This window comes from Salmo trutta, chromosome 16 (genome assembly GCF_901001165.1).
Source record: "Salmo trutta chromosome 16, fSalTru1.1, whole genome shotgun sequence".
Lineage (NCBI taxonomy): Eukaryota > Metazoa > Chordata > Actinopteri > Salmoniformes > Salmonidae > Salmo > Salmo trutta.
In genome coordinates, this window is record NC_042972.1 from 59,130,625 (window position 1) to 59,145,262 (window position 14,638).

General features: G+C 39.9%; 1 protein-coding gene across 9 annotated transcripts in view; it reads right to left on the reverse strand.

Moving 5' to 3' along the window:
• Positions 1 to 1,093: 1,093 nt before the first annotated feature.
• Positions 1,094 to 14,638, reverse strand: part of LOC115151117 (receptor-type tyrosine-protein phosphatase T) — a 587,678-nt gene continuing 574,133 nt past the window's right edge. For all 9 annotated transcript variants that reach the window (XM_029695125.1, XM_029695122.1, XM_029695121.1 and 6 more), the window contains 2 exons: positions 9,158 to 9,293; positions 1,094 to 4,403 (listed from right to left, as the gene is read on the reverse strand). In XM_029695125.1, coding sequence (XP_029550985.1) covers positions 4,350 to 4,403; positions 9,158 to 9,293 — 190 coding nt within the window. In that variant the 3' untranslated portion in view covers positions 1,094 to 4,349. The remainder of the gene's footprint in view (positions 4,404 to 9,157; positions 9,294 to 14,638) is intronic.

Sequence of the window (14,638 nt, forward strand, 5' to 3'; positions counted from 1 at the left end):
AAAATCTATTTACATTACAGGTTGTAATGCAACAAAATAGGAAAAACGGCAAGGGGGGTGAATACTTTTGCAAGACACTGTATCAAGAATGGTCAACCAACCAAAGGACGTCCAGCCAACTTGACACAACTGTGGGAAGCATTGGGATCCACATGGGGCAGCATCCCTGTGGAGTGCTTTCGACACCTTGTAGAGTCCAATTAAATGAGAGAGAGGCTACCATTCATCCTATCCTAAATGCTGTAGGACTATAGGCTATTTCGCAAGTAGCCTATGAAACCATCACAGTCAGAAAAGCTGAGGAATGATCATGTAAATAAAAAAAACTTATAGGGAAATATATGCCTATTTCTAATTATTATAGAATAAAATATACATAGATTTTTGCTCTTCTCACTGAAGGCAAATTATTGCATATTGTTATATCTTGATATTTAGCTAGGCCTACCTGCTCTTTTGTTATAAATAAGAGTGTCATCATATATTCCCCATTTGCACAAGGCTACTTCTAGACTACTTTTACCTTCTTGCAATGCAAGACTTCAACCACTAGAAACTGTGCGCACCCATGGTCTAAAGTTTGCGGGAGGATAAGCACATTCTCATGTCAAGTTCATATTTTTTAAATGTTATAATTTGCTGAATACTGCCGCACGCATGTTGTGGCATATTTTGTGCGTACGCAACATTTATAATGTTAAATGGATGAGACTAGAATTAATTATTTCATTTGCATTTGTCCGTGTATGTCTTACTGTGTAACACACATATATATGACGGGAGCTAAAATGACAAGCAGAGAGGCTCTCTTATGACTCAGTTAGCTGTGATTGATAAGGATAATGCCAAGGTGCATCTCTGTCATTGATGCATATGCAAATGTATTCATTTATATGAATGTGGTGTCTGGGAATAGATAGTTAAAATGGGAGGAGGTTCGGATCTTGATTCATCAGTATTTTGTTTGACCGTTCCTGAGATTGACCTTTCCACTTCACAATCCTACTGTAATGTAGGCTTGACATTTACTATAGATAATATCAATAGTTGTAAATTGGTTGATAAAATGTGTTGAAAAAATAATATTAAAATAATTTGATCAACATTTTGGTCCCTTTATTTGATGTAACCACATTTTTAAACAACAAAACATCCATGGCAATTTCATCACCAGATCTAAATATCACTTTGCTAGACAACATTTTTTTTTAACAAATTCAAGAGAAAAATTAGGAAAACTAAATATAATAGACAGTGGAAATATGAAAAGCAAAATAAACAACTTGCATTGACCTCTCTTCATTATAATTCCAACACTGTTTCTATTTTTGTTCGAGTCACCAAACAGCTGCATGTTAATAATACAACTATGCTGTGTGTTGACACAATACTTCTTCTGCACCTCATACTGAAAGTCACTGTCCATGTTCAGCAAAACATTCTTCTGACAAAGCCCTGTACAATACTGTACTAAAACTGTTCAATGGACAGAAAACCTAGTCAAAACACTGTTAGCGTGCACAAATCCCAGGCCGGGATTCAATCCAAAACTCTCTATAGCAAGGTTGACATTTAAAGGTAGTTTCCAATTGAGCCATCTGCAGTATTTGCCTTGAATGCGATTTCTGCAAATGCTGCAAACACTGCCTTCAAAAGCAGAATTGTCGACTAGAGCGCTCTAATTAAATCCCACCCTCAGTCAAGAGTTGGATTCACAATCTCAGATGGATTCTGTTTCCATGTCTAGTGAGGATGAAGACAATCCGAAGTTCTCCAAACAGTATGCATGAGATGCATGGGCGGAGAGTAATGGCAGGACACGGTTACGGTGTCCATATTAGGACAGCATCACAATAAGCCAAACTGCTCTTATAAAGTAGAATATGAGCGCAGAATGGACAGGGATGAAAAACAAAGTAGTCTTCTTATCCAAATCCTGAGACTGGGAAACAGTAGGGTGGGGGCTGCTACGGTGCTTGACAAGCTTGAGGTGGACATTAATACAATGTTATGCCACTCTATCCTTAGGCTGATATGTTTCTTCACAATTTGGTTAAAATTGTATATTTTTAAAGATGTGAGTATGGCACTATCGACCAAATTAGGGGAGACTGGGGCAATTGTAAAAATGTTTGCGTTTAACTCTTTTGCTCAGAGACCACCCGAACTAGGCCAATCATCTAACTCTTTTGCTCAGAGACCTCTCGAACTAGGTCAATCATCTAACTCTTTTGCTCAGAGACCACTCGAACTAGGCCAATCATCTAACTATTTTGCTCAGAGACCTCTCGAACTAGGCCAATCATTTAACTCTTTTGCTCAGAGACCTCTCGAACTAGGTCAATCATCTAACTCTTTTGCTCAGAGACCACTCGAACTAGGCCAATCATCTAACTCTTTTGCTCAGAGACCACTTGAACTAGGCCAATCATTTAACTATTTTGCTCAGAGACCACTCAAACTAGGCCAATCATCTAACTCTTTTGCTCAGAGACCACTCGAACTAGGCCAATAATTATTTTATCTGTGTCCTAATCATTCCTACCATTTATATGTCTGTACATATGACTGTCAGATCACAATATTGATTGTAATCCAAAAGGTCCGGACATTACATTTGCCCTGTGTCAAGGGCAATTGTAACAGTAGCTGGGGTCAAATGTAACACCTAAAAAATTAACAGAATAAATTCACTTAATTCATAAACATGAATGTTTTTTAAGTTATCATATTATCATAGACGTAAGTAATGATTTTTCAATAAATATGCATTTTTTTTGTATGTAAACAATAATTACAGTAAACCTGTGTTTGTGCATGGCCATTTGGTTCCTCTCAAAATATCTGAACAATATGATGGTTTCCAGATTATATCTGTTTACAATTTCTGTGGCACTCTGCAGGATACCACGGCTATTTAAAGTTATTTGTATAATTCATACAATCTTAGTTAAAATCACTTGTTTTCATAATTTGGCTGCTTGGCTCAGGGTCATTTTAACACTGAATTACAATTGGCAATTGCCCCCAACCCAGCAGCCATGACAAAATATCATGTGCCTAGTAAGAGACAACAATAGTGACATGTCATTCATGTCAATGTATATATATATATAGTGATGAAAATTATGATAGTTTGAGTTATTGGACACTAATGCTAAGGGCAGTATAGTAAAAATACAACCGGTGGAAAAAACTACTTTCATCCCTGAAAAACAATCATTTGCCCATTAAAAGTGAATATAGTGAGATATCTGGCTGTAACTTTTCAAGCAGGGACATAACTTAAATGTACTGTGTGTGTTTCATCACTCTAGCTTGTTTCTGTTTGGAGAAATGGAATGTATTACAATTGCTCCCTGTTACGATTGCCCCTAGTCTCCCCTACACGACACCATTTTAAAATGGGATTGAAGGTAAAGCAGTGCAAAATACAGTGCAAATGACAAAACACATGAATGTAAAATAAGTTTTGATGAATACTGTGTAGAGCCAGCATAGAATGCTAAAGTGTTGACTGGCTCTTCTCTCATTTTCATTGCAGCAAACCAGGGCCTGGATTCCAAAACACATCTTAGCCTTAAAATGCTTTTGAAAACCGGGCCCAGAATAATTCATGATTGTCTGCACAGCACAAGAGCCATGGGACAACAGGATGAGAACATGCCACAATACCAAAAGAAACCAAGACATTGACAGAAAATGTCACTTTGCGAATGTGAGAAAACCAACGTGTGCACATGGATGTAAAGGAGTTGCAGGAACCACAAAATCCAAAGAATTACAAAAAATATCTGCCATTTTGTGTCTGTTAAAACAGGGGGAAATATATTATACAGTCGTTATTAATATTCTTTAAAAAGAGGTGCAAAGCCAGGTAGAGTTCAAATCTTTGCATCTTGCATTTGTCTTCGTCTGTATGGTGGTATCAGTTATGTTTGTTAATCTGATTGTGTTGTTTTTGTGTGTGTGTTTTTCTAATCCCCATCAGCTGAAGCCATGTCAGTATATTTTCTTGGTTTGTATTTTTACACTGAGGGAATACAATTCAAGGCATATATCTAAAAACGAAATTACTGTACAAGATCACATCACAGTCCAAGATGGACATTGAAGAAAGAGAAGGAAAGCTGTGTTTAAAGGTTTTCATTCCATTTTTTCTTTATACAAGCAAAAGGGGTCCCAGTCTTGCAAAAGCACACACATAACCCCAGTGTGGAGGGCGTTTTTTTTTTTCATATAGAGTTTCACGTGTGTGTGGTCACACACACATCCGCTGCCTCATATGGGTTGGTGTCTCTGCAGTGTCAGCACTGTGTCCCACAGACACGAGAGGCAGCGTTGCTCTCTCAGAATGAGCTAAGGGCCTCCAGAGCGACTTCATAGCAGAACTTGTACTGTTCCTAGAAAAGGGAAATAAAGACAGAGCACTAGTCAGTCATTGGCACGATTGTCATATTACCAATCTGTCAGAAATTTGACTCATTTTTTATCATTATTAAAAAAGAAACACAAGCAGAGATTAGTTTGATATTTATGGATACAAACTAGTCGTTCGTTCTTTATGTTCCATTGCCATGCCCAGTGGCAACGTTCTTATCCCTTGCTTGCTGCTTGCTGCTAACCAACTAGCAATGGCTTCACAGTCTGCAGCCAGAATAACAGCAATGTTTATTCCGTTGCATTTGTTTAAGCTGTTTATCCTGCTTATACCACTGTTGCCAAAGAAAACAATACAAAGCAAACATTTACCGGTAGAAATGTATACAGTGCATTCAGAAAGTATTCAGACCACTTCCCTTTATCCAAATAATGTTACAGCCTTATTCTAAAATTGATTAAATCAAACATTTTCTTCATCAATCTACACACAATACCCAATAATGACAAAGCGAAAACAGGTTTATAGATTTTTTCCCAAATGTATTACAAATAAAAAACAGAAACAACTTATTTACATAAGCAGTCAGACCCTTTGCTATGAGACTCAAAATTGAGTTCAAGTGCATCTTTTTTCCATCGATCATCCTTGAGATGTTTCTACAACCTGATTGGAGTCCACCTGTGATAAATTCAATTGACTGGACATGATTTGGAAAGGCACACATCTGTTTATATAAGGTCCCACAGCTGACAATGCATATCAGAGCAAAATCCAAGCCATAAGGTTGAAGGAATTGTGCGTAGACAGGAATGTGTCGAGGCACAGATCTGGGGAAGGGTACCAAAAAATGTCTGCAGCATTGAAGGTCCCCAAGAACACAGTGGCCTCCATCATTCTTAAATGGAATAAGTTTTGAAGCACCAAGACTCTTCCAACAGCTGGCCACTTTTCCTACAGCTGGCCACAAAACTGAGAAATCGGGGGAGAATGGCCTTGGTCAGGGAGATGATCACGAACCCGATGGTCACTCTGACAGAGCTCGAGAGTTCCTCTGTGGAGATGGGAGAACCTTCAAGAAAGACAACCATCTCTAAAGCAGTCCACCAATCAGGCCTTTATGGTAAAGTGGCCAGACGGAAGCACAATAAAAGGCACATGACAGCCCGCTTGGAGTTTGTCAAAAGGCACCTAAAGGCCTCTCAGACCATGAGAAACATTTACATTTTAGTAATTTAGCAGACGCTCTTATCCAGAGCAACTTACAGTAGTGAGTGCATACATTTCAACAACATTCTCTAGTCTGATGAAACCAAGATTCAACTCTTTGGCCTGAAAGCCAAGCGTCACGTCTGGAGGAAACCTGGCACCATTCTTAAGGTGAAGCATGGTGGTGGCAGCATCATGCTGTGGGGATGTTTTTCAGTGGCAGGGACTGTTTGACTAGTCAGGATCAAAGGAAAGATGAACGGAGTCAAGAGAGATCCTTGATGAAAACCTGCTCCATAGCGCTCAGAACCTCAAATCAAATACAATTTTATTTGTCACATGGGCTAATTACAACAGGTGTAAACCTTATCGTGAAATGCTTACTTATAAGTGCTTAACCAACAATGCAGTTTGAAGAAAAAAAATAGTTAAGAAAATATTTACTAAATAAACTAAAGTTACAAAAATAAACGGCCAATAATAAAATAACAATAACAAGGCTATATACACAGGGGGTACCGGTACCAAGTCAATGTGTGGTGGTACAGATTAGTCAAAGTAATATGTACATGTAGGTAGGGGTAAAGTGACTATGCTTAGATAATAAACAGTGAGTAGCAGCAGCATAAAAAAACGCAAATTCAGCAGTCTTATGGCTTGAGGAGTCTTTGGGAATTTTTAGGGCCTTCCTCTGACAACGCCTGGTATAGAGGTCCTGGATGGCAGGAAGCTTAGTCCCAGTGATGTACAGGGAATTACGCTCTAGCTTCTGTAGTGCCTCGCGGTCGGAGGCCGAGCAGTTGCCATACCAGGCGGTGATGCAACTAGTCTGGATGCTCTCGATGGTGCAGCTGTAGAACTTTGTAAGGATCTGAGGACTCATACCAAATCTTTTCAGTCTCCTGAGGGGGAATAGGCATTGTCATGCCCTCTTCAAGACTGTCTTGGTGTGTTTGGACCATGTTCATTTGTTTGTGATTTGGATACCATGGGTCTTGAATGCCTCAACCTGCTCCACTACTGCCCCATTGATGAGAATGGGGGCATGCTCAGCCCTCCTTTTCCTATAGTCCACGATCATCTCCTTTGTCTTAATCATGTTGAGCAAGAGGTTGTTATCCTTCACCAGGCTGCCAGGTCTCTGACATCCTCCCTATAGGCTGTCTCATCATTGTTGGTGATCAGGCCTACCACTGTTGTGTCATCTTCAAACATAATGATGGTGTTGGAGTCATGCTTGGCCACACAGTCATGGGTGAACAGGGAGTACAGATGGGGACTATTGACGCATCCCTGAGGGGCCCCCGTACTGAGGATCAGTATGTCAGATGTGTTGTTACCTACCCTTACCACCTGGGCTGCCCGTCAGGAAGTCCAGGATCCAGTTGCAGAGGGAAGTGTTTAGTCCCAGGGTCCTTAGCTTAGTGATAAGCTTTGAGGGTACTATGGTGTTGAACGCTGAGCTGTCGTCAATGAATAGAATTCTCACATAGGTGTTCCTTTTTTCCAGTTGGGAAAGGATAGTGTGAAGTCCAATAGAGATTGCGTCATCTGTTGATCTGTTGGGGTGGTATGCCAATTGGAGTGGGTCTAGGGTTTTTGGGATGATGGTGTTGATCTGAGTCATGACCAGCGTTTATCCTCAGACCGGGGCGAAGTTTCACCTTCCAACAAGACGATTCTGAGCACACAGCCAAGACAACGCAGGAATGGCTTCGGGACAAGTCTCTGAATGTCCTTGAGTGGCCCAGCCAGAGCCTAGACCTGGACCTGAACCTGATCGAACATCTCTGGAGAGACCTGAAAATAGCTGTGCAGCGACGCTCCCCATCCAACCTGACAAAGCTTGAAAGGATCTGCAGAGAAGAATGGGAAAAACTCCCCAAATACAGGTGTGCCAACCTTGCAGCGTCATACCCAAGAAGACTCAAGGCTGTAATTTCTTCCAAAGGTGCTTCAACAAAGCACTGAGTAAAAGGTCTGAATAACTATGTAAATGTCATATTCCTGTTTTATTTATTGTATACATTCGGTACATTTTTAAAACCTGTTTTCGCTTTGTCATTATGGGGTATTGTGTGTAGATTGATGAGGATTTTTTTTTTAAATCCATTTTAGAATAAGTCTGAATACTTTCCGAATGAGCTATATATACAGTGCCAGTCAAAAGTTTGGACACAGCTACTCCAGGGTTTTTCTTTATTTTTACTATTTTCTACATTGTAGAATAATAGTGAAGACATCAAAACTATGAAATAACACATATGGAATCATGTAGTAACCAAAAAAAGTGTTCCATCAAAATATATTTTATATTTGAAAATCTTCAAAGTAGCCACCCTTTGCCTTGATGACAGCTTTGCATACTCTTGGCATTCTCTCAACCAGCTTAATGAGGTAGACACCTGGAATGCATTTCAATTAACGGGTGTGCCTTGTTAAAAGCACATTTGTGGAATTTCTTTCCTTCTTAATGCGTTTGAGCCAATCAGTTGTTTTGTGACAAGGTAGGGGTGTTATACAGAAGACAGCCCTATTTGATAAAAGACCAAGTCCATATTATGGCAAGAACAGCTCAAATAAGCAAAAAGAAATGGCAGCCTGTCATTTCTTTAAGACAAAAATGTCAGTCAATATGGAAAATTTCAAGAACCTTTCAAGTTTCTTCAAGTGCAGTCGCAAAAACCATCAAGGCTTCAGACAAACAGACAAGCTTACTTCACTAACTAGAAACATGTTGGAGGATTTGACAACTTTAGATGCAAAGGGGACAGGAGAAATTCATGTACATCACTCACCACGTTAGGTCATCAAATGCTCCAAGAAGATGTTTCTGCAAAAACAAATCAATACTAGCTAGCTAGCTAGCTAGCTCCGTTTTTTCCTTGTTGGACCTGTATTTACAATGTATCCAATTTCAGTTTGTGTAGTTGTTGGTTTAGCTTTCTGTAACTTTATAGCAAGTACGATCTGCATGTGTAAGGGCATATTGCGTCATGATTGCAAGGTGTCCCTATATCTTTTCCAACTGTCCCGTTATCTGGTTTTAATTTTCATTCTAGAATGCCCTTCTAGCCAATCAGAAAAGCGTATTAAACAATGCTGTAGTATAACGCTAGATGAAAAATAAAGAGAATAAAATCGTCTTTCATCGAAATTTCATCGATTATTATGACGGTATCTTCAAAGTCACCAATAACTTTTTTATTACAGTAGTTGTCTTTTGCCCCAAAATCTACTTTAATTCTAAGAGAACAGCTGTGCCCATCCTGAGATGGATCTGCCAAATGAAGCATCTGGTTTCTGAGGCTATATGAGAAGGCGTAGAGACATCTGTTAACACAACACCTGCAATAGCAAGTCATCAGCCTGAGAATGTGTGTGCGTACATGCGTGTGCATGTGTCTCTGTGGCTGTGTCTACCCGTCTGTGTATGGTCTCGAACCTGTCCAATACAGCCACAACTGTGTGTCCTGAATGTGTCTGATATTGCTGATAGGTACTAATAAACCCTCCTCAAGCCACCTATACAGTACCACATCACCTGTAGTGGTCAGTGGAACGTACCATAGTCTCCACCATGTTGGATTTGTTGTTCCTCAGGGTCTTGACGGTGTGGAACACATCTACAATGTTCTGTTGCTGGATCATCTCACTGATGCTGCAGATGGCACAGAAGGTACCGCTACGTCCACCACCCATCCTGTTGGAGAGAGAGGTTAAAAGATAGGTAAGGAAAGGTGGATAAATGGGATAGAGAGAACAGTTAAAAGAGATGTAAAGAGAGCAATGAGAAAGGGGCAGAGAGAGCGAGGAAGAGGGACAAAGGTAGAAAAGGCCAAAGGAAGATGGAGAGAATGAGACCGAGAACAAGGGAGAGAGGTAAATGAAGAGGGAGAGAGATGAAGAGGGAGAGCGATGGAGGGGCAGGGTAAGGGACAGAAAGAGGGAATAATTAAGACAGAGGGGGGGATGAGAACGGGACAGAGAGAGCGAATACAGGCTTCCTCATGCTTCCCATCATAAACAGTTCGGAAACAGTTTGTGCATATATTATGACAACGTTATGTGACGTTTTTGTCCATTTTGGCCTTCAGCAAGGATTTTCTGGCTGTTCGTGCACACACATTTTTTTCTAGATGCAAGCAGAATTTCAGAAATTAAAGTCTACGCCCCTTTGTCGGTGATTGGTCAACAGTAGAGATTATTAAATTAAGTATTTGTTGTCATTCAACGATAGCTGACTCATTTCTGTTTTCAGTTGAGAACGTGGGACACATTTTCAGGTGATAAATACTGCGCCAAACATCATAGTTAGATGTACAATAGCGTGACTAAGATCTCCTTAGCAAAAATGTTGAAATTAATGACAGATTCATTGAGTTATCTTAGATTAATTCAAACTATTTTGAGGAAGTGTATACTGGCTATTGCATCTCAAGATGGACAAACAGTACTATTTCTCATTTTTCAAGCGAATGTCAAATCAAATCAAATCACATTTTATTTGTCACATGCACCGAATACAACAGGTGTAGTAGACCTTACAGTGAAATGCATACTTACAAGGCCTTAACCAACGATGCAGTTTTAAGAAAATAACTACAAAAAAAGTTTGAAAAAAGCAAGAGATAAGAAAAACTGATAATTAAAGAGCAGCAGTAAATAACAATAGCGGGCCTATATATAGAGGGTACCGGTACAGAGTCAATGTGTCAATGTGTGGGGGCACCGGTGTCAAGGTAATTGAGCTAATTATGTACATGCAGGTAGTTAAAATTATGTACATGCAGGTTGTTAAAATGGCTATGCATAGATAATAACAGAGTAGCAGCAGCGTAGTGGGGGGTTACAAATATTCTGAAAAGACATTTGATTAGCTGTTCAGTAGTCTTATGGCTTGGGGGTAGAAACTGTTTAGAAGCCTCTTGGACCTAGACTTGGCGCTCCGGTACCGCTTGCTGTGCAGTAGCAGAGACAACAGTCTATGACTAGGATGGCTTTTTAGGGCCTTCCACTGACACCGCCTGGTATAGAGGTCCTGGATGGCAGGAAGCTTGGCCCCTATGATGTACTGGGCTGTACGCACTACCCTCTGTAGTGCCTTTCGGTTCTCGGCTAGGCGACAGCCAACCAAAGAATGCGGAAACCTTTAGGAGGACATAATTGTTAAGACAGAGGCAAAGAGAGTAAAGAAAGAGGGAGAGAGGTAAAGAAAGAGGGAGAGAGGTAAAGAGGTAAAGAAAGAGGGAGAGAGGTAAAGAAAGAGGGAGAGAGGTAAAGAAAGAGGGAGAGAGGTAAAGAAGAGGGAGAGAGGTAAAGAAAGAGGGAGAGAGTAAAGAAAGAGGGAGAGAGGTAAAGAAAGAGGGAGAGAGGTAAAGAAAGAGGGAGAGAGTAAAGAAAGAAGGAGAGAGGTAAAAAAGGAGAGAGTAAAGAAAGAAGAAGAAAGGTAAAGAAAGTGGGAGAGAGTAAAGAAAGAAGGAGAGAGGTAAAGAAAGAGGGAGAGAGTAAAGAAAGAGGGAGAGAGGTAAAAAAGGAGAGAGTAAAGAAAGAGGGAGAGAGGTAAAAAAGGAGAGAGTAAAGAAAGAGGGAGAGAGGTAAAAAAGGAGAGAGTAAAGAAAGAAGAAGAAAGGTAAAGAAAGTGGGAGAGAGTAAAGAAAGAAGGAGAGAAGGTAAAAGAGTGGGTAAAGAGAGTCGATCAGAATCGTCCATTGGGATTAGAGGTCGACCGATTAATCGGAATGGCCGATTAATTAGGGCCGATTTCAGGTTTTCATAACAATCGGACATCGGTATTTTTGGACACCGATTTGGCCGATTTAAAAAAATAAAACATTTACACCTTTATTTAACTAGGCAAGTCAGTTAACACATTCTTATTTTCAATGACGCCTAGGAACGGTGGGTTAACTGCCTTGTTCAGGGACAGAACGACAGATTTTTACCTTGTCAGCTCGGGGATTCAATCTTGCAACCTTACAGTTAACTAGTCCAACGCTCTAACCACCTGCCTTACATTGCACTCCACAAGGAGCCTGCCTGTTACGCGAATGCAGTAAGAAGCCAAGGTAAGTTGCTAGCTAGCATTAATCTTATCTTATAAAAAACAATCATTCAATCAATCATAATCACTAGTTAATTACACATGGTTGATGATATTACTAGTTTATCTAGCGTGTCCTACGTTGCATTTAATCGATGCGGTGCGCATTCGCGAAAAAGGACTGTCGTTGCTCCAACGTGTACCTAACCATAAACATCAATGCCTTTCTTAAAATCAATACACAAGTATATATTTTTAAACCTGCATATTTAGTTAATATTGCCTGCTAACATGAATTTCTTTTAACTAGGAAAATTGTCACTTCTCTTGCAACAGAGTCAGGGTATATGCAGCAGTTTGGGCCGCCTAGCTCGTTGCGAACTGTGTGAACACTATTTCTTCCTAACAAAGACAGCCAACTTTGCCAAACGGGGGATGATTTAACAAAAGCGCATTTGTGAAAAAAGCACAATCGTTGCACGACTGTACCTAACCATAAACATCAATGCCTTTCTTAAAATCAATACACCGAAGTATATATTTTTAAACCTTCATATTTAGCTAAAAGAAATCCAGGATAGCAGGCAATATTAACCAGGTGAAATTGTGTCACTGCTCTTGCGTTCATTGCACGCAGAGTCAGGGTATTTGCAACAGCTTAGGCCGCCTGGCTCGTTGCGAACTAATTTGCCAGAATTTTACGTAATTATGACATAACATTGAAGGTTGTGCAACGTAACAGGAATATTTAGACTTATGGATGCCACCCGTTAGATAAATACGGAACCGTTCCGTATTCTAACTGAAAGAATAAACGTTTTGTTTTCGAGATGATAGTTTCCGGATTCGACCATATTAATGACCTAAGGCTCGTATTTCTGTGTGTTTTATGTTATAATTAAGTCTATGATTTGATAGAGCAGTCTGACTGAGCGATGGTAGGCACCAGCAGGCTCGTAAGCCACGTGGCTCAGTTGGTAGAGCATGGTGTTTGCAACGCCAGGGTTGTGGGTTCGATTCCCACGGGGGACCAGTACGGAGAAAAAATTTATGAAATGTATGCATTCACTACTGTAAGTTGCTCTGGATAAGAGTGTCTGCTAAAATGACTAAAATGTAAATTCAAACAGCACTTTTGTGCGTTTTACCAGCAGCTCTTCGCAATGCTTCAAGCATTGCGCTGTTTATGACTTCAAGCCTATCAACTCCCGAGATTAGGCTGGTGTAACCGATGTGAAATGGCTAGCTAGTTAGCGGGGTGCGCGCTAATAGCGTTTCAAACGTCACTCGCTCTGAGACTTGGAGTTGCTGTTCCCCTTGCTCTACATGGGGAACGCTGCTTCGAGGGTGGCTGTTGTCGATGTGTTCCTGGTTCGAGCCCAGGTAGGAGCGAGGAGAGGGACGGAAGCTATACTGTTACACTGGCAATACTAAAGTGCCTATAAGACCATCCAATAGTCAAAGGTATATGAAATATAAATCGTATAGAGAGAAATAGTCCTATAATTCCTATAATAACTACAACCTAAAACTTCTTACCTGGGAATATTGAAGACTCATGATAAAAGGAACCACCAGCATTCATATGTTCTCATGTTCTGAGCAAGGAACTTAAACGTTAGCTTTCTTACATGGCACATATTGCACTTTTACTTTCTTCTCCAACACTTTGTTTTTGCATTATTTAAACCAAATTGAACATGTTTCATTATTTATTTGAGGCTAAATTGATTTTATTTTGGTATTATATTAAGTTAAAATAAGTGTTCATTCAGTATTGTTGTAATTGTCATTATTACAAATAAATAAATACAAATCGGCCGATTATTCGGCATCGGCTCTTTTGATCCACCAATAATCGGTATCGGCGTTGAAAAATCATAATCGGTCGACCTCTAATTGGGATGCACAAAGTTTTGATATATGGTAAAAAAAACTGTTGTAACAGCCCCTTTACAATATCTCTGAGCCAATCTATATGCTGTATTACTTTGTTGAATATATTTCATTAATGTGAGAGGTGTACCATGTACAGTATAGCAGGACGTGGGACTGTACTTAAGTAACAAATTGTACCTGGGGCATTCATTAAAACATGGAGGAAAACCTACGAATCTAAACCAGCAGCAAAACTACCGTAGCCCATCTCCTATCCAATCCACATAGACTGAGCTTAAGCCCATGTGTGTATTACAAAGTCCATATTAGGGCAGCATCAAGCCCTTGTATCCCCTGCATACAATATTCTGCATGACTTACCATACAAACAGTCGGACCATTAATGATGAAAATACTCTAACAATTCTCTAACCATTTGGTTTCAACTAGAACCCGTGTGATACATAAAACATAACACATTAGAGAGAGGATGAGGAGCATTTGGAAAAGATGAGCAATGGTTGACCACTTAACCAAAATCAAACTCTGCACAATCTCTGAAAAGTAGTATTGAAGGGTCTTGAAGGGACTCATTGAGGCTGAAGTATTTCCTTCAACATGTTCAAGGTAATACACATTATGATTGCTAAATGAGAGAAACTACCCTACTACCATTATGATTATCAGAGGCGGCGGAATAGTCAGCGAGGGAGAGCTGACACGCTGGTTTGGATAGGAGGCCGTTGTAAAAACAGTACTCGCACAGAAATGTGATCCTGAATGTGTTGAGCTTTGATTGGTTCCCTCAAACTTTTTTTTTCTTTCCTGGGGCACCTAAAATGCTCAAATGCCTCTGGCTATGAGACAAGTCATAATTACAGTGTCCATATTAGCACCAGTGTTGGGGTCGTTACAAAAAAATTGTTATATAGTACCTATTACTCGTTACTTCTTTACTACTTTATTTATGACTACCTGGGAAAAGCAATGAGTTACACTAATATTACTTTTGTTATATTACTTTTGTGTTAAACCCCAAAACATTGCGCATCCTTACTCAATGTAAACAATGTCAACGTTACGTTATGTAGGCCTATACACCAGTGGATAAGGGCAGCATTTTCTCT